The sequence below is a fragment of the Sphaeramia orbicularis genome, chromosome 17 (assembly GCF_902148855.1).
Source record: "Sphaeramia orbicularis chromosome 17, fSphaOr1.1, whole genome shotgun sequence".
Lineage (NCBI taxonomy): Eukaryota > Metazoa > Chordata > Actinopteri > Kurtiformes > Apogonidae > Sphaeramia > Sphaeramia orbicularis.
Window position 1 is genome coordinate 9,718,478 of NC_043973.1, and position 20,843 is coordinate 9,739,320.

General features: G+C 37.6%; 1 protein-coding gene across 1 annotated transcript; it reads right to left on the minus strand.

Moving 5' to 3' along the window:
* Window positions 1-604: 604 nt before the first annotated feature.
* acss2l (acyl-CoA synthetase short chain family member 2 like) lies at window positions 605-20,447 on the minus strand. The gene is made up of 18 exons (XM_030160563.1): window positions 20,098-20,447; window positions 19,763-19,958; window positions 16,662-16,753; window positions 14,455-14,558; window positions 11,640-11,712; window positions 11,403-11,478; window positions 9,790-9,874; window positions 8,802-8,939; window positions 8,373-8,543; window positions 7,605-7,738; window positions 6,537-6,669; window positions 6,327-6,383; window positions 5,248-5,328; window positions 4,010-4,118; window positions 3,823-3,891; window positions 3,559-3,735; window positions 1,283-1,357; window positions 605-1,194 (listed from the first exon to the last, which is right to left on the minus strand). The coding sequence occupies exons 1-18, from the start codon at window positions 20,219-20,221 to the stop codon at window positions 1,067-1,069; spliced, it is 2,022 nt and encodes a 673-aa protein (XP_030016423.1). The 5' UTR covers window positions 20,222-20,447; the 3' UTR covers window positions 605-1,066.
* Window positions 20,448-20,843: the final 396 nt, after the last annotated feature.

The window sequence follows — 20,843 nt, forward strand, 5'->3', positions numbered from 1 at the left end:
GAGGTTGTCATGGTAACCACTCCTCTGCTGCTGGGGGTGATGATGTAACATGGTCCATCTCAATGTTTCTGGGCTCTTCTTTCCTCGTCCTCCCCACCTACACACACACACACACACGCACGGACACACACACACTGCATACATATGACATGTGACAGACAGAAACAAAGCCCCTCTGCTGTCTGTACATCATCTATCATGAATTGCAAGATAAGGAAGCAGTATCTTTAGGTGACTTTTATTACAACCTGATGCTGTGTAATCTCTTAAAAACAGGTTATTGTCACCCCCCCCCCTCCTCATTTCTGATACCATTGATGCTTGTAATTCCAAAAGAACTCAGTGCTCTTATGATAAACCAAGCCCCTCATCTCTTCCTTGTCCCTCAACCTCTCTGCATCCCGTAATCGCCACTCCCTCGCCGCCCTGATCACATCTACAAAGCCGTGTTTGCTCCATGCATCATTAGCGGCTCAGCAGCACAAGACAAAAGGCATAGATGGCTTTACAGTAAACAGTACCAATCATCAGACAGCAGCTGCAGGGAACGATCCCAACCACATGAGGGCGTTGCTCTGCTGCTGAACTTCATCATAAATAGACCGAAAGAATTTAAAACACTTTATTCTTAGGGTACAGATTGGAAATATACATCTCTATTAGAAACAAGCTCTACAAACATGACTTCTTTGCTGGAAGACACTTAAAATAGATCAACCTTTTCTGATCATATGAGACATAAAGCTAAAAAGCTTTAAAAGAACTGGCTTTAATATAAAATATAGCTATAGTCTTCAGTTTTGGCCCAAACACAAACCAACAATCACTTTAAAATAACCCCGTATTAATGTGTCAACATGAAACACCTCTGGAAATCATCAAATCTGGCTCTGAACGATTAGGATTATTTTTCCCTATAATAAAACAACAATTTATACATCTCAGTGTCAGCGGTGTAATTGTAGTTTCACAGAGTGCACACTAACACTAACACTGATGCAAACCCCAGCAGTCTGTGATCGTCTTCATTTGTACTGTGGTGTGGTCTGAGGAGACCGGAGCCCCTTCAGGCTGCAGCTTCACATCTCTGACTAAACAGCACCTCAACTACTTTAGGGTCAGACAGGGTTGAAAGGTCACCCAGGTCCTTCTCATTGCGGGCGATCTGTCGAAGGATTCGCCTCATGATCTTCCCTGAATATGAGAAGGAGATAGGTGTTACTGGGGAAAAGATGAGTGAGGGGTTATTTTTTTTTTTTAGGAACAAGCATTGACCTTTTACCTGAGCGGGTTTTTGGGAGTGCTGGGGCATTTTGAATGTAGTCTGGTGTGGCGATTGGTCCAATTTTTTCTCTCACTAAAATGCAGTAGAGTAAATAATTAAAGGACACTACAGTGATATGTTCATTATTTCACATTCAGACCCAAAGCTTGAACTGACTACTGTTATTCTGATCTCAGCTCCAGTCAGAATCAGAATCAGAATCAGGATACTTTCATAACATTCATAACAGGGTACCTGCTAGCTATTTCTGAAGACCATGTATAATACTAGCGGTTCTGCCAGGTAACTTATGCTACAGCCCGTTGTCAAATACGCAGGAGTAAATATGTCACTACGTCAGTCAGGCATGGTTAGCTTGTGCCTCCTTCATGGACTATTCCAGCACCAGTAGTGACAAGTTAACGTTGATTATCTGGGCTGTGTTGGACTGGTCACTGACCCCGTGCAGCAGACACCAGTCTAAGATGACACATTATCAGCCAGTGCTGGGTTGCATCTCTAAGACAATGGCGGAGTGTAAAGCTTACGACCGCATAAACATCAAGTGCAAACTTGTGCTTTTCACTCAATCTCTCTCACTGACTGCTGCTTATTTACTCGCACTCCATCACCCAGAATCAACAACAGGTATGTCTCTTGCGGCTGGCAACGGATGCTCCCTGTAGGTTCTTCCCCTGCCCCCAATTCACATAATAAAAAGGTCCAGTGTGGTGCATATATGGTTATTTTTTACTGAATTTGCTGGTAAATTCTCTGAAAAACTCCCAGTTTTATCTTGAAAACTCACTTTTTCCTGACAGACACCTCGACTATAGTTGTGGTTACTAGGTTCCACAAATAAGACTGTAAAAGCGTGTGATGTTTTACCTATTTACTGAGTCACTAAGCTAAGGTTTAGCATTAGCTCACCCTTGACCCCTCACAGATGGTTCTGACTACTTACGCTTTTGCAGCTCCGCCCATTTTGTCCAAATATGGAAATTTCTTGCTCTAAATAGCCATGATGGAGATGGCCAAATCGCTAGAGGCTTTAAAACAGCAGTTTGAAAACCAATGGGTGATGTGTAACACTTCCTCCATCCAGTAAGTGTGTAGCTGATGGTCATAGGTTTAAAAGACAAAAAATGCTGTAAAATGTCTCAATTTTACCAGGAGAGAGAGTTCTGTTAATTTTTACTGATTAATTCCACATTTTAAACACTGTTCAGTGTCATGGTGACTTATTTCTATCTGTGCATCAGTCTTCATTTAAGCACTGTCATATTAATGAAGATATAAACATGTTTAAAGAGGTCTATACACTGTGTACTTGTCTACTTCTAAGATGTCTGTGATTTATTTTAATGCAGAAATGTTACATGTTTTAGCCTTAAACACTATTAAGTGCGTTTAAGGCACTTTCTATTTGATTTTCATGTACAATATATATGAGAACCCTTTCTGAAAACTGGGAAGCCTTTCAACATGTACAGTGTTTAATGAAATATTCCAAATAGGGATGTAACGATATGAAAATTTCATATCACGGTTATTGTGACCAAAATTATCACGGTTATCATTATCACGGTATTATTGAAATTGTGCTCAAAATGTTAAAAAAGTATGAATACACACACTGAAATAATTTAACCATGTGTTATTTTGAAAAAAAAAAAAGAAAAAAAAAAAAAAGAAAAATAATTGGTACATTGTACCTTCTGTTGCAGAAACATTCAAATATTAACCCTTAGTGGTCTGAGCCTATTTTGTCCGTTTTCCAGTACTTTTGATTTAGCCTTTATATACTATATAAACAAATGTTTACCATACCCATGTTTGGTATCTTTTTTTCTGTCTCATCTGTCTATTATTTTTTTCACTTTAATCTACTATATCAACACAAAAGGACTGAAAACACAAAATATATAAAAATCCGATTTGAAAAATGTATATATTGCATAAATAACACAAAGATGCTTAACAAACCTTTTAAAAGACTTTAAAAGTGAATATCAGTTCCAAATATTGGGTATATACAATTACAATTGTAATAAATTAAAACTATACTCAAATATTTGACATAAAAGCCTAGCTTTACATAAGTGTTTTCTCCAGAAAAGTGCGGTAATCAAACACGGTTATCATGATAATTATTAGAATTTAAACGGTAATAGTAACTGTGGGCAATTTTACCGCGGTTTATCATTATACCGGTAATCGTTACATCCTTAACTCCAAACCATCATTTTTAAATGCTTGTTATTTGAATCCTCCTTCTTCCTCATGTGTCTCACCTTGTCTCTTGAGCTCCTCCACCAGAGTGTGATTAAACTCCTTGCTGTCTTTGAGAGTGACGAAACAGTAGAGACATTCGCCCTTCACCTTGTGAGGTCGGCTCACAACAGCAGCCTCAGCCACAGCTGGGTGCTCGGCCAGAGCCCCTTCCACCTCTGCTGTGCTCATCAGGTGGCCTGCAATCGCAAATTTTAGGAGATGAATTCATCAACAAGAAAATAACCGACACCATAAACTGCTACGCCTTCACAGCTGTAGCTCACCTGACACATTCAGCATGTCGTCTATTCTACCTGTAATCCAGTAATACCCATCTTTGTCCCGCCTGCAACCTGAAAATGAAAAAAGTGGCAAAAAAATCAGCGTCTTCTTCTCCCTCTTAACTAAAATGTAACTTTTCACAAGAATTCTCCAGTACTACAGAGGTCACAGTGCTTTTATTTAGCTTACCATCACCAGTCACGTAGAAACCAGGGAATTTCTTAAAGTAGGTGTTTTCAAAACGCTCGTGGTTTTTGTACACAGTACGCATGATTCCAGGCCAAGGCCTCCTGAAAACCTACAGAAAAAAATGGACCCGCCTTGGTTATTCTCGCTCTTTAAAATGCCCTCTGAGCTTTATTTTGTGGTTTTCAGCTGTATACATCAAATGTACTTGAATTAGTGTAGCTTGCCTAAGAACAGCTAAATACAGCAACAACTACAAGGTCAATAAGAGTGTACAGCTGCACCAAGGCCACGCTGTTTTTATTTAATCGACTACACTGTGCTGCAATGTTTAAAAAAAAAGAAAAAAACATCCAGGCTCTTTTCCTTTTTCATGATCTTTGGTGAAATGTAGTGGGTTCATTGTTTGACCTTTGGGAGATAATGTCTACTTGGTTACATGCACCAGATTTCTGCCACATGATTGGCCTATTATGTTGGACAGGTCTACTTAATAAAGTGGCCAGTCAAAGTTCATGTCTATAGAAGAGAACAAAATGCACCCTCACTGAATTCACTAATAAATAAAGAGTAGTAAAAAGTAGTAGATTATCATTTTGAATAGGTTTTTGCCATCATTAATAAATCAATCAATCAATCAATCAATCAATCAATCAATCAATCAAATCTTAATTATATAGTGCCACATCATGACAAAAGTTAACTTCATATTGAGAGGTGGTCTACACAAGACTCTTAAGCTAATTCACAGACACCAACAGAATCCTCTAGGAGCAAACACTTGCTGACAGTGGTGAAGAAAAACATTTCAACAAAGTGATTCTCTGTAGATGTTGTGGTTCAGGGTTCAGGGTTAAATCTGTAGTTCATCATTGTGGTTGAAATCAGGAAGTTGGTCATTAAACTCAAGTTGTACATGGCTGACTGCTTCCTTCGCAGATGTAACAATACAATCCCATTTACAGAAAACTTGGGTGTAAATTACAAATGAAAGCAGAACGTTCCTCTGCCAGTTTTTCATCCCAATTTTGTTGACACATTTTGCTACCATAAAATTCAACTTTCCACAAATTCTCTTTATTTTCTTCTTACAATGTTTATTTTTTCAATTTAAATATTTGATATTTTATCAATGTTCTACTGACATTATTTGAAAATGTGATGCCAGAAAGACAACAGAAAAGAGAATAACACAGAAAAGAACAGAACAAATAATAATTAAACAGGAAGTTTGAACTTACAAGGTAACCCTCAGCCTCTCCCTCCAGTTCCTCTCCATGTTCATTTAAGATTATAGGCTCTACTCCAAAGAATGGAAACGTCTGAAATAGAAGATTTTACGCGTCTGAAACTTCAACATGTTATTTAACACCTGCTGTATGAAACATGACAATGTTCTGAACAGTGTCTTACAAATGGAAAAGATAATCAGGGTTTAAATGGAAAAATGCTGCACAGATTTAATTAAAATGTTGATGAAGCTTTTTTATCAGCAAACAGTGAAACAGCTCCTCCGTGTCTTACTCTGTATTATATGTATTGATGAAAATGAATAAGAAAAAGCATTGGTCTGTGTCGTGTGGTCAGAGGAGGCAGAGCCTCACTTGTCATCATGAAAAGAAAAAAACAAAACAAATAATGATCAAATAAAATACATATTGATATTTGTCCAATGATCTGTATGATAAATGTATTTTCCATGCAATTCCACTAATTGTGATTATTTTTCAATTCAAAATTATGGCATTTCCGCATTTTACAGCAGCGAGGTGAGCCTCACCTTGGATCACGTAATCCCTCACTAACTGTATAGGCATCCCAGGTAATTAGAGTGTGTTGCTGTCTCTCTGTATATCACCAATAAAATGGTTTCAAACTCTTTGATTACATGCCCTTACTTTCCATAGTCTGGATAATATATAAAATGTATGTGTATAACTTGTTCAGTCTAGCAGATCAATCATAAAACTGCATAAAAAAGGCACTCGGTGAGGCAGCCAGTACTCCCGCCTCATGGCAGAGGGCACTTGTGAGTGCAGCGATTTGTTTATTCTTCCTTGATCTCAAAATGGAAGATTATACATCCAACATAATTTGAAAGAAACAAAAATTTTGACTTTAAATGAAATACATATGTGTAAAGAATGCTGATATGAGATATGAAACATAACCTGTTAACTGTTGCCAATCAAATGGTGATTAAGATAGTCTTTTGGGTTCACATATTTGTAGATCTGACTCTAAAAGAGTCAGTGCCTCACCAGCCCTGAACCTCACTGCACATCACTGGCATCGATGTACTGTAGATGTTAATACTTACAGCAGAGCCTGGTTTCAGAGGCGTGGCAGCAGGAAGTGGAGTCAAGACATGACCTCCCTTTAGGAGAAATTAGAGAGCATTTTTGTTTGTGAAGTTCACAGCATATGGAGTGAAACATGGTTAAATGTATCTATGATACATACGAAATGTTTGATCTAAACAGCAGCTGCAGCATCCCCACAGCAGGCAGATGGCATCGGCAGCACTTACCGTCTCAGTTTGCCAGAAAGTGTCGACCACAGGACATCTGCCCTGACCGACCACATCGTGGTACCAGTGCCACGCCTCCGGGTTGATCGGCTCACCCACACTACCCAGAATCCTCAGGCTGGAGAGGTCATACCTGGCAAAACAGGCCTGATCTGAGAGGGTGGTATATTTATTTTTCTAACTCCTTTTTGGTTTGAGGCCTTACATTTAAACACAAACACCTGTACATTCTACTACTTACCAAAATAGCTGACTTAACTGTTTTTTTTTTTACTTTTTATTTTACATCATTGCTCATTTTCCTAACAAGACTGTTTTCAATCTTTATCACAAATAACAAAAATATATACCTTATTGTATCCTTCTGTGCATATTACACTTAATAAATGTAACAGGTTGAAAATGATAGAAGATGTAACAAGAAAAAGATATAGGAAGAAAAGGTGAAAATAATGTAGAAAATGTAATGGGACAAAAATGACATAAAAGACATAAAGTGTAACAAGACAAAGAGTGGAAACAAAAATCACATAAAAGATGAAAATGTATCCAAATTGTTTTAGTTCTGTGGCTGATATTTTAAAACTTATTGCACATTGGAGTGATGTTAATGTTCTTTATTTACAATATTTATTTTTTAATGGTTAGAATGGTTTAATAGTCTATACTTCACTTTGAATCAGTTTGCTTTACACAGAAATAGCCAGTGGGAATGTCCATCAAAGACTACCTTCTTATTTTCATACTTGGAATATATTTAGCTTTTTTACATTTACATTACTAAAGAAATTGAACTAATACTTGTACTTTTGCCTCAGTTATTGATATGTATCATTGATGTTGGTCTGAGTATGATGATTAATGAGACTGGTTTAGTTATTTTCTGCTATTAAAGATGGTTAAAAAGTTAAAGATACTTTTTATGGTGTTAATATAGTTATTTCTTACAGTTCAAATATTGCCAAGTGTTGTGTGGAAAACATTATTTGCATTAACATGTTTTTCCCTTTGTGACACAAATAAAAATGAGTTTTGTGCATGGTTTCTACATCTGTCTTTGGTTCGTACTTCTGCAGCGGCTCCCGACCATACTTCATCAGCAGCCTGATAGCGGTGGGTGCAGTGTAGAATTTGGTCACTTCGTACTTCTCAATAATCTCCCAGTAGCGGCCGACATGAGGGTGTGTGGGAATACCCTCGAACTGAGAAAACACACATTGTGAACAACATGATGTGAAGTCTATCGCACCTATTTTCACACGTTTTCCCTGGATCATCTCTGGACCTGTTGCTCTGGTCCTGCTTCTCTCCTGCCTCCATCGTTATCACTCACTTATCCATATAGTTGTGATAGTGTTTATTATATAGTTACATGGATGGTAGAGGTTTCTATTATTGGTACAAGCAGCTGCAGTAGTAGTATATCCACTGTTAGTACTTGTATTTGGAGTAATTATGGACATGTTCTAGTTATTGGTAGTTAAATTAGTGACTGCTGTTCTAGCTTTTTTTTTTAATAGTCATAGTGTAGTTTGCTGTGCATTCATGTGTCTTCCCCCTCCCTCAACCTCTCTCTCTCTCTCTTCCTTTAACCCTCTCTCTTTAACCCCAACTGGTCAAGACAGACGACCATCCTCCAGGAATTTTTCCCTCCACTGTCACCAAGTGTTTGCTCCTGGAGGATTCTGTTGGGTTTCTGTAAATTGGTTTAAGAGTCTGGTTTAGACCAGCTCTACATGTAAAGTGTCATGCGATAACTTTTATTATGGTATGACACTATATAAATACAATTCAATTGATTTGATTGATTGAATATGAGCTTTCAAGAAAACTCACTAAGACACTTGTGGCGCCATTTGCGAGGGGTCCATAGGTGATGTAGGAGTGGCCTGTGATCCAGCCCACGTCGGCTGTGCACCAGTACACGTCGTCATGGTGATGATCAAAAACATACTTAAAAGTCAGTGATGTGTAGAGCAGATACCCAGCAACACTGTGGAGAACACCCTGTACAGTAAACAGGGGCAGGAACATGAATGAGTAGGTGATTGGCTGACACAGACAGGAGAAAACAAAAATAAGGGGATGTGGGTGCAGAGTGGACATGTCTGCAGGTGTGAGTATTAGAAACAAAAACAAAGATGACGCTATAAGGTCTAATGTGGTAATAATATGTCATACATAAAACACCCAAACAAATGCAGATGTGTTGCCTATGGCTCTCAGCTGCTCAGTGTTTTTGTACATGCAGCTGGAGGGTCTCACCTTGGGTTTGCCGGTGGAGCCGCTGGTGTAAAGAATAAACAGTGGGTCCTCAGCGTCCAGCCACTCAGGTTCACACTCGTCAGGAATGTCTCTCATGGCCTCGTCCCACCACACATCGTATTCAGAATCCCAGGGTGTCTGAACAGGCCAAGAAACACATTGACACGTAAAGCCTCTCAGGACATCTATACTTATCAAGAGCAAAGAGCTCATCAGGCTATTTTTGAACTAACTATATGACTGTATTCACATAACTGCAATGTACTGTCCCAACCCTGGACATATACTCTGAATCTGATCCTTCAGCACATTTGAAGAATGATTTTTTTGATTGTTTTATTTCGGGAATTTTTATGTTTTAATTCCAGATGCAAAACACACCCTTTTATGTCAAAAATACTGAAAAAAACATTGTGTAGTTTGATACCAGTTTTCAGTCCCTGTAGACTACAACAGTTTTCATACACTTTTATGAATGATATTTTGTTGTCGTAAAACTTCTAATTTTAGCAAATAGGTTTGCATTTATGTCAATGACTTGAGTGCTTAAAAATACAGTTGAGCAAAATAGATAAAATAAAACTACGGATTTTGGAAGTAATGTGAAGCGTAATTTTCTTTTAGTTGCATTAGATGGAAAAAAAAACCAGTATCATTCAGGAACCAGTATTGAAGACAAGTATCAGTATAGGTGCTGGTGTCAGTATACCCAGCCCTAGACACGATCCTTTATATTTTAAGGAATTAACTACACAGATTTAGATGTTAATGTATTATTAATTTGTTGTAAGGAGGTGACATGGTGGTTAGCACTGTTGCCTCACAGTGACAGGATCCTGGGTTTGATCCCAGTGTCAACTAGTGTGGGCCTTTCTGGGTGGAGTTTGCATGTTCTTCAGTGGATATAGTGTATTTGGATGGATGCATTATCACATTAATCATTAAAGGAAAAACAGGGAACCATATCATTTTTCCAAACATGTCTGACCTGCAGTTTGTTGCATGCAGCTCCACTTTTTGTCCTCAGAACATGGTGTTTAACAACAAGGCATTTGGTGACACTGGATGAAGTTCTACAAGGAAATTAAAAAAAGGTAAGAGATATCAAGATTAGTTGAAAACCTGTCTCATGGCTGTCCACTGTGTGTGTATTTATTATGACATCTAATGTGCCACTTTGTAAATATGTAAATGTAAATTATAAGCTTTGTTTTACATATTTTCAACAGCCTTTGTTCTTATGCTAGCTTTACAAAGAAGACCTGTTTCGAATTTACAGCAAAAACAAACTAATTCACACTGGTATTTGTTTTTTTTTTTATTCTTTCAAATATAAGTGAAGCATTTCCAGTTAAAATGCACTTGCCCCATCTCAATGCAGTACAATATTAAGATTAAAATTTATCTTACCATATAAGCTCTGGACACAGTCTGTGTAACATATTCATTTGGTTAAAAGTTGTTTTGTTTTGTTTTTTTTCAAACAAAACTAAGCCAGAGTATAAGTTATGGACCTTTTAGTATTTATTGTTTTTATGAGATAATATTGTTTGTTTATTAATTGTCACTGCAAAATATCTCTGCTTCACAATCTGATCGATTCAACAACCTGCTATTATCTAAAGCTTCAGATAAAAAAACAAACAACTGTCCTGAGGTGAAACAGCATGACCTACTTAATGTGAAATAATGTATTATTGAATAATTACTGAGTGAATTAAACACTCAGTATGTAATGTGTGCCTGTAGACATCTCTCAATCAAAACACCACCAATTCTATTATTACCTTTCACAATAAAAGGATTAATATACATGGTATGAATATTACACTTAGGGGTGAATAATACATAAATTACTGCAGTTTCATTCATTTTAACATGTCATTCCAGTGGAACTGCTTTCAATAATGTTAAATGTTAATGATAGCTTTGTAAAGGGGATAAGACACCAGGAGCAGGATATCAGATTCAACATATAATATGAACAGAATTCAATTCTCCATATTTAAAAATCACTGGAAACAATCTGTAGACTCTAGAAAGCAAAATATAAGTCTTATAATTGTTACATATTTTAATGTGGAAGTGGTCCATATTGTGGGTTTACAGATGAATACAGAAACAAAAACAGTGATTTTATTTTTCCAGCTGTTGTTATTAACATCAAAATATTTTTATCTTAAAGGCTCCATAGGAGAACCACAGGCACTGGGTAAACAGTTTCCTAGTATCCCTAACTGTACTAATAGACCCCTGGTAGTATTACACATCTCTGCTCACATTCCCCCCAGGCGCAGGTTGCCATGGGAGATGAGCAGCTTGGGCTTCCTTGATGAAACTGATGTTACCCGGCAACTGCTTAGTGAGGAAACCATGGCAGGGTGTGTTCTTTGACATCCCTGTGAACAGCTGATATGGTTTCACTGGAGGTGTGTGTGTGTGTGTGTGTGTGTGTGTGTGTGCGTGTGTGTGTGTGTGCGTGTGTGTGTGTGTGTGGGTGTGGGTGTGTGTATCACTCATGTGCCTTTACAGTGTAAACAAGTGCAGCTGCTGAGAACCAGGAAACTGAGGACGTTTTTTATTGATAAAAGCGGGACGTACTTTTCCCGGCACTTCTCCAGTGCTTCATCTGCAATCTGCTTCAGGTTGATCAACTTCTCTCCTCTATAAACACCATCTGTACATTACAAAATGTGCGGAGAGAGAAGAAAGAGGTGTGTCAGCTCACCCAGGTTACTCAAACATTGAGTCCATTTACAACTTTACAACCACGTTTCAAACATGTCACATCCTGATGCTGATGTGTCGGCACGTTTATGAGCTAACAACGTGGCTTACCTGCTGTCACCAGGACGCTGCTCTGGGCGTCCATAATCCTCTCACACAGAGACTCAGAGGAGAAACCTGCAAACTGGAAATGAAGAAAATCTCAAAACAAATGACACTATTTCTAAAAGATATCAATTCCTTAATCTATATTTCATCATTTTTGTAATCTCAGACAGTTTTGCATATGTAACATATTATGTATCTCTGGCAGTTTTGTACATGTTACATACCATTTATTTGACAGTTTGCACACTTATACATTGCATATTCATGTAAATACTTTGTAATAGTTCATATTTTATGCTCCTTCTCTTTTGCATGCTATTCCTATATGCCACTATGTTTTGTTTGTTTTAATTTCCTAGTTAAATTCTTTTTCTTCTTCTTTTTTAAACTACATCTTAATTTCTCTTGGCATTCAGTGTGGATGGCAAAGTAAGATTTTCCTCATACAGGGAAACCTGTTTCTGTATTCAACACTTGACAATAAAACATTTTGAATCTTGAATCTTGAATTTCAAGTCATGCAATCATTTAATTGTGGCCATATTTTACAACACAGTTAATTTAACTACCACAAAGAACACAATACCACAATTAGCTAAAAACATTAATAACTCAATAAAATATAGGTATGCAAACATCATCTCAAGCCATCTAAATTTTACATTACAATATACAGGGGTTGGACAAAATAATGGAAACACCTTCACCTCAAGATGATAATGCCCCAATCCATACAGCTAGAATTGTTAAAGAATGGCATGAGGAACATTCTAATGAAGTTGAGCATCTCGTATGGCCGGCACAGTCCCCAGACCTCAACATTATTGAGCATTTATGGTCAGTTTTAGAGATTCAAGTAAGACGTCGATTTCCACCGCCATCGTCTCTAAAAGAGTTGGAGGGTATTCTAACTGAAGAATGGCTTAAAATTCCTTTGGAAACAATTCACAAGTTGTATGAATCAATACCTCGGAGAACTGAGGCTGTAATTGCCGCAAAAGGCGGACCTACACCATATTAAATTATATTTTGTTGATTTTTTAAGATGTTTCCATTATTTTGTCCAACCCCTGTATATTCCATGTTGTTATGGTTTTAAACACCACAGGAAATCTGGAAGATCAGGTTAAAAGTGAATGTAAGATTGTCTTCTTTGAACACTTTATCATCTCTGTTTCTCCTCTGGTGTTGTCTATGTCCTTTCTTACTGTCGGTAAATTATTTATTACTGTGTGCAGATGTTATGCTGCTGTATACTGTTATGTCTTAACACATTGCACTGTCTGTCTACAATATATTGCATTTTTAGTAGCCAACCCCAGTGTGGGTTGCAATTGAGCCTGTCTGTCTAAATGTTGTTCATTTATATGTATACAACTGACTGTCTACACCTGTAACTCAAAATTTGCATCACGTATCGGCTTGAAATTTTTACATCAGGTAGGTTTTAACCATATCCTGGCTCTTGTCAAAGTTGTTTTGGGTCTAGATTCAGATCAAAGTCTTTTTTAAAGCAGTCTTCACCATTAGGAGATAGAGTCCTTTTAGCATTTAATTTTTTTTTAATATAAATTAAGGCATTTTTCTGAAAAAATTAAAAAATTAAATCACAAACATAGTGCATGACAGTATCTGTCATGATTAATTTCTTACTGATCTGTAAGACAATCTGTTTATATCAGTCTGATAGTAAAACCAAGAGTATTGACACTGAAATTGCAAACAATTCACAACAAGCAGACTGAAAACAACCAATGACAGAAACACAAATGAAAATTCGGGGGGTATGTTTGAATGGTCATATATATGTGCTATATATATAAAATACAGTGAACATAGTGATGGTGCATTTGGTCCACTTTCTACGCATGGATATTAGAGTAACCTTGGTCAGTATTACATAATAAACCATACATCTGTAATTGGTCTTTATGTGATGTCATTTGCCACATCTCCATAGGCTATGCTCTTGTGTTCTTGGCTGAGGTTAATAGGTCAAAGAGTGTAAAGTTTCAGTGGTGTTGATGACAGCATTATGAATCAGGTCACTGAGGACGCTGGACTCAGCAAAATGTCACTGCATGACTGGCACTGGATGTTCAGGCTGGCTCAGTAACTGAAGTTTACGCCAGGCCAATTTATGAGTCACCATGAGAATAGAAATGGCTGGTGTTAATACAGAATTCTTTACTAAGTGACATTCATATCAAAGACAATAAAAAGTCAGAGCTGGAGATTTTTCAATAATGACCAAGCACTGAAAAAACAGTTTACAATGTCTGCCAAAAACAGGTGTTTGCAGTTCACAAAGAGGACCCCACCTTGGAGCAGCCGGGCGATATTTATAACAGACAACTTAACTTTTGCACAAAGGGGGAAGGTTGAATGGCTAAAATAGTGTTGGCTTGCTTGCAGATTTGTCCTGACTCTGATCTCTTCCCAATCTGGATCCAGCCTGTAAATGTCTGACCCATTTATTCTTTTTTGAGAGCAGGTGCTGTCAGCACAATGTTCACAGAAAAAACAACTGATAACTACAAGTGCGGGGCAGCCTGAGCTAACAGAGGCAGGTATTCTGTAGGTATGTTTCCTTTGGTGAATGGGGTTAAAGCAGAAAACACAGAAAGGTATTATGTTCTCATTCTGGAAAATACACTTTATATGAAGTAATATAAGGGACTTTTCCAATAGAGAAGTCAAATGAAAAGAAATTACCTTTTTCTGCTTGAACTGAAACAAAAAGTCAAAACACTAAGAGCGTCGGCTACTATAAAACAGAAATCATCATGACTGTTTCACGGTTGTGGTTCATTCTTACCACAATGGAGTGAACAGCCCCTATTCTGGCACAGGCCAGCATAGTGTAGACCAGCTCAGGGATCATGGGAAGGTAGATCGACACTCTGTCTCCCTTTTTCACACCTGGATCATGACACAAACAGACAAGGTTTTCTATAGTACATGTGCATGTATGAATTCAGAAAAGTACACTTTGAAGGCAAAAGACAGCAGTCGTCACAGTCAGATATAGACCACTGCTCAGCTCAGTTCCAGAAACAGCACTGAAGGTCAAGGGCAACATTTGGATATAGGCCAGATCCTGTATGTCCATTAAGCAACAAGGGCAGAGGAGATACTGTTCTGAGCTGCAGCATGACAGTTTTGACCCAAATATTAATGCAAATGGTTGGCTGTATGTATAATTCTGGAAATTTGACTTTCACAATATAATTACAGCATATTTAAATATTCAACTTAGAAATCTGTATCATGATGATTGATATCTGAAATGTTGCCTCATGATTAATAGTATTTAGTTGCTTTCCTTTCTTTGAATTATAATCACAGAACAAGACTTTGACCAAATCTGGGGTAGGAAAAGGCTGACTTAATCAATCAATCATAAGTTGTCACCTCACCCTGTGTGCTTCTTACAGAAACTGGATTACAAACAGTATTGTCACAACTACAACTTCAGACTTCTGCAACTTCAGGTACCCCCCGGGGTCAAAGAACATTACAATAATCAAATCCAGCAGGCAAAGAACAGTGAACCTAATTTGGCGAATATATTTACAGTTGCCTACAAGGTTAAAGCCAATAAACACTTTGTTTTATGAATACATGGTACTATGCAAAAGTCTTAGGACACCTCTAGCTTTGTTGTTAATACAGGGTTGATATGTATTTGGCATTCTCTTTTCTTCAGATACAACAAGAAAATATAGGAGATATGAGCACAGCTTTAACAAACACACAAAAATCTGAATTAAAAGGGTTGTAAAGGTTAAAGTCACTATTTAGTGTGACCTCTGACCCCATGACAAGACGCAGCACAAATAGTTAGAAACATGTGTTAACATGTGTTAAATGAAACCTGGTATAAAACATCAGAAAATTAATGCAATAAATCTCATATTGTCTGAACAAATGGGTTAAACGCATGATTAATGCAGATGGGGGCTTTGGTTTATGGAAGCTGTTTTTACCCTGAAACTTTTTACTACTACATATTTCACATATATCTAGATTGGATCTTAATAAGGAGACTGAGAAATGCATATGTGTGGCCATTATAACTTTACTAATCCAACAAACATAGTGTTGGAGTAGGACTTTTGCACATTACTGTATCATAGATTATAAAATTAAACTATTTCATAGTCCACATTACACACAAATAGGAGAAAAAATAAGGTCTGGAAATATCTGAGGATGACTGGGAAGATACTGGGAAGGCCAAATGAAGTTCTAGTGTGAGTTCTATTGGAAAAACTTAAGATATTTTGTCATTCCAAAGCTAAAATTCATGCTGCAGGGTATTCAGGGAGAGGATCATTGCTGGAGGACATATGGTAAATATATGGCTGTCCTTCAATCAAATCATTCTAGTGAGATATTACTAGGAATCATATTTAGAATAAGTATTGATGGCTCCTTTGCTGTATTATTTCTCCCTACAACTCAAGATACACATCTATAAAAACTACTCCTGGTTGCAGGGAAGAAAGCCATCACCAGGAGGGGGGGGGTGCTACAGAGAAGTACCTCATCAATGGACAACTGGGCTACAATTGTCAATAAAATGCACAGTATGGAGAAACAGACCTTCTCTCAACCGTGTTTTCAAGTCATAGAAAATTTGCCCCCTGATGTAGGTCTGGTCATGGGTGTTTTCAGATAGGTAGGAGGGTTACATACATGATGACTAAAATGGTGTCATGTCATCTATCTTTATATTTACTCTTCTGCTCTTCTGATTTTGGCTCCTGCGGCTTAAATATCTTTCATGTTTTGTTTTTTTTTTTTAGAAGTGAGATAACTGCCGAACTGAGCATCTAATGAATTAATAAACCTAGACCTGAACAACAACCTAGCAGTAAAAAAATCTGTGTGGGACCAATTAATTTTTAAGTTTTGCTGATACCGATAATTTCTTAAACAGCCTTTTCATCTATTGCTTTTGAAATGTGATCTAAAATGCGCTCTATTATGTTTCCTTTGTGTAGCTCCAGTCTATCTTACCCATTTTCTTGAGGACATTTGCACAGCGGCAGACCTGGCTCAGCAGCTGTCGGTAGGTGATAACCATGTGGTGGTCAGGTGAGTTTCCCTCCCTGAGATGATAACATACAAAAGAAAAAAAAAACAGAACCCAGAATGAAATTATTATCAGAGACACTGATCACATACACTCGCTCAAGACGTTATCCTGTAAATCCTAAAGGGTCACACAGGAGACATGTTCCCACTGCTGCTGAGTCTATATTGGGTTTGGATGTCTGTCAGGACAAAGTTTAGAAAACTATGCAGCACAATGTTTCACAGGCCAGTACTGGAGAAAGCCTCTAAGATGGGACTGGAGCCAGACCACTGCAACAACCTAACATTGACCTTATCGCCAGTCAGTGTATGTTGAAATAAATGATTACAGTGATGTAACTCTGCACTTGTAAATGCAACAGCTGTCTGTAAAGTGTATCAAGTGTTTAAAAACTCATCTTTAATATTTATTATTTTGTCTCAGTATATTAAATCATATTATCTCTAGATGGTTTAACTTCTGTAATAGGAGTTCTCCCAGGTCTTTCTGGAAAAAAAGCTCTCATTGAGAGCTGTCTTTTATTCAGAGTTCTCACAAAGACCTTTCTCATTATTTCACCTCTGAAATCCCTAAAATACTTAAGAATGAATGTGTTATTAAAATACCACTCCTGGACTGTCTTCCCTTGGAGGTTTCTTTGAAAACTGAAATGTCATAATATTGGCGAGACAAGATAAATGGTTTGAGAGAAGAGCTGAAGATGCCATGTTTGTGAAAGTGGACAAACCCTCCCTGAATAGAGGCGACGGTCTGAGACACTACTTGTCAAAAACATGTAACACCATTTTAAAATGCCTCCCCAAATAATTTTCAACAAACAACCTTTCACACTTGGACTCACCTAAATGCAATCAAGCCTTGAAAACAATAATAATAAAAATAATGGATTAGATTTCTTTAGCACTTTACAGTATTGATCCAGTTTTCATTCACTCTCACATTCTCACTCTGGTGGTGGTAAACTATGTTTGCAGCCACAGTTGTCCTGGGGCAGACTGACGGGAGCGTGGGTGTCAATTCGCACCAAACGGCCCCTCCAACCACCACCGAACATTCACAGGCATTCATACACCAGTGTGATTGACACTGGAGGCAAGGTGGGTGAAGTGTCTTACCCAAAGACACAACAGCACATGACTAGGACAGAGCAGGATTCGAACCGCCAACCCTTCAGTTATTGGACGACCTGCTCTACCTTCTGAGACGTGGCTGCCCCAACTAAGGATTAATGATAAATGAGATCTTCCACACATGAAAACTTACAGAGACATATTTCAAAATGGCAATACCAGGATTCAGGGTCATATTGTGAAAGAGAGTCCAAACCTGGATCCCACTGATTTTTTTTTAATCTTTTAACTTTTTGGTTATAATAATCTCCAATAACTCTCTTACTGTGTTATATTTGTTACTATCACTATATATAAATGGGAATAAACCACTTGTGAAACCTATGTGTGAGCTCTGGGAAATCTTTCATCAGAAATTCCTTAAATCAAGCCTAAAATAAATAAAGAAAAAACAGATAATGATCAGCACCTCCAACCATGGAAATAGTACTCATGTATCAACATAAAATCACCATCAATGGTCTCTGTAGAAGAATTCGCCTTTATGTTATTGCCTTTTAATTTGTGTTTCTTTTTACAAGTAAGCATAATCACTTAACTGGTGAACTACAGAGTCACAACACAGTGTGAATTTTTTTTTTCCACTTGCTACCAGCAAATTGGAGATCTCTTATTCAATGGTGACAGTGTTGCAGCCTTGTTTGAAAAGACTGGAACACTGATGCAGCAAATAATAGTCTACAAAAGTTGAAATGACAAGGAACAATTAAGCAAGATACATTAAACTTAAAAAAAAAAACAAAAAAAACATTTGCGCTGTCGAATGTTTAACAATATCAAAATCCTGACTTTTTTAACAGGGTCAGTCTACAGTCTAGGCCAAGGTGTGACCTAAATAAGTAATAACACAGGTGATGGACAATAAAATTTTCCCATGATGCTCTAAAATAGAAAACGTTCGTGAATATTATATAAGGCCTTTGTTGTGTAGTGCAAACAGTTTGTAGACACTTGTGTGGGCCAGTGTACCCACAGTGCCCGGCGGCACTGAACCTCTGCTGATTCTGCAGATAATTCTTGTTTGCTAAGTTTCTCCAGTGGCCATAGCAAATACAGTGTGTGCTGTAATATAAACTCACAACAAAATCAAAATAAGGTTTAATAGTGATTTGTATTAAGTGCATGTTGGTTAAAAATGTATTTTTTATTTTACTTATAGTTTAGGGTCTTGTTAAATTTTGATAGCATGCCAACAGCACTGACTTATTTTAATTGTAGTCTTTAACAATGTAATCTGTAATTTACATTGTTTGAAATAGTTAATGAAACCTAATACTGAATTTAAATCTAAATGCACAATACAAACAAACTAAAATGAAATAGAACCGTGGATACATATATGGTACACAATCAATATCAAGTTAGTTGACTGTGTAGAAAAATAAAATGGGACTTTTGCAAAAACAAATTTTGTCACTCGTTTTTGTCACAAAACACTGTTGCCCAAAAAGTTGGAATAATTTGGTTTCCAGACACATTCCTCTTTCTATTCCTATTTATACATATCAATAATCACCTTTGACCAGGTGCAATAATTACATACTGAGCCCAAGTTACACTTGGGAAGATGTAAAAATATTTTATTCCCACTATATGGGCAACAGTGTATGTGAAAAATAAATAACAATTAAATAAAAGTTATACAAATGCAAAACCTACAACAACTCAAAAACATACTGCATAAAGTATTAAGTGTTTTTATTCATTCACATGTGCTGGTATACAGAGGCTCGACTGACTGACTAGTGTACTGACTGAGGTTTGTCATGATGCACCACAGACAGCACACAGGACATAGCAGTTGCTCTTTACTCGAATACCTGACATAACTTTGGACTCTATTTCCAATTAAAGCCACTGTTCATACTCTGTGGCCTTGTGCTGTTGCTTACCAGTAATAGGCAACTTTATCACCGAGGTTCCTCTCTCTCACATGCCTGTCCAAGATATTGTAGCACATATTGGTTTTGGCCCCTTCCATACATTTGACATAGACGCTTCCTTTAGTCACGTCAAAGTTATACTGCAGCACTGGTCCTGTAGCAGGTTTCTTCCAAAAGAATTCATCAGCAATTTTTTTCCAGAATGCTGAAAAACAGCAATGTTTTGAGTCAATATTACAAGTATTGCACTAGAGACTGTACAGATAAATGAAGTAAGAGAGGCTCAGAGAAAGTAGAGAAACATGCAAACTGTGCACTAAAAACACAAGACATGTTTGACCTACCTTCTGGATTCTCTAGAGACTTCCTGTACAGTGCCAGATAAGAGTTGAAGTCTGGCACATGAGCATCCCTCTGAAGGTTATCAGGAGGATAGAACATTTTGTCCTGAGATTCAGGAACAACCATTGTGGTAGGGCAGATGCAGACAGGTCTATATCATCTGAGCCGCAGCAGAAAATGGGTTACTCTGGAGCCACTTGCTGATCTGGTCTGTATCCTCCTGGGAAAGAAGAGCAGTGCAAGGGCCTCCTGTACACAATTCAGCACACATACGTAGACCCACCTCTAATCCCTGAGCTTCAGTGTCTCCCCTTTCTGCTTGGAGCCAGGGCCGCCAATCGGCTCACAGGGTGCGGCACTCCCACTTTTTCATTGGGTGAGCCTCCACTGGCCTGTTGATCACATTATTTTTTCAGAGCATGGAGTTGGAGGAGGAAAAGGAGGAGGAGGAGGTGTGCATTAGGATGAGTAGTAGGGATTCATACAAAAGTGGGCATTTGAGTTAACAGTGAACAATGAGAGCTCTGAAAAAATACCCCATAATGTTACATGGATTCATCTCTAAGCATATTTGTGAGAAAAAGGGCGGTGTGTATTCTTCTATTTCCAAAACATTGTACCAACTTGCTTCTTGAACAATATCGATGATTATATTTTACTAAAACGATATTTGTACAATACTATTCAACGACAATAAAATGATTTGTTTTCATTGTTGTGTGTCTGACGAGTGGAATATTTTCCCTAG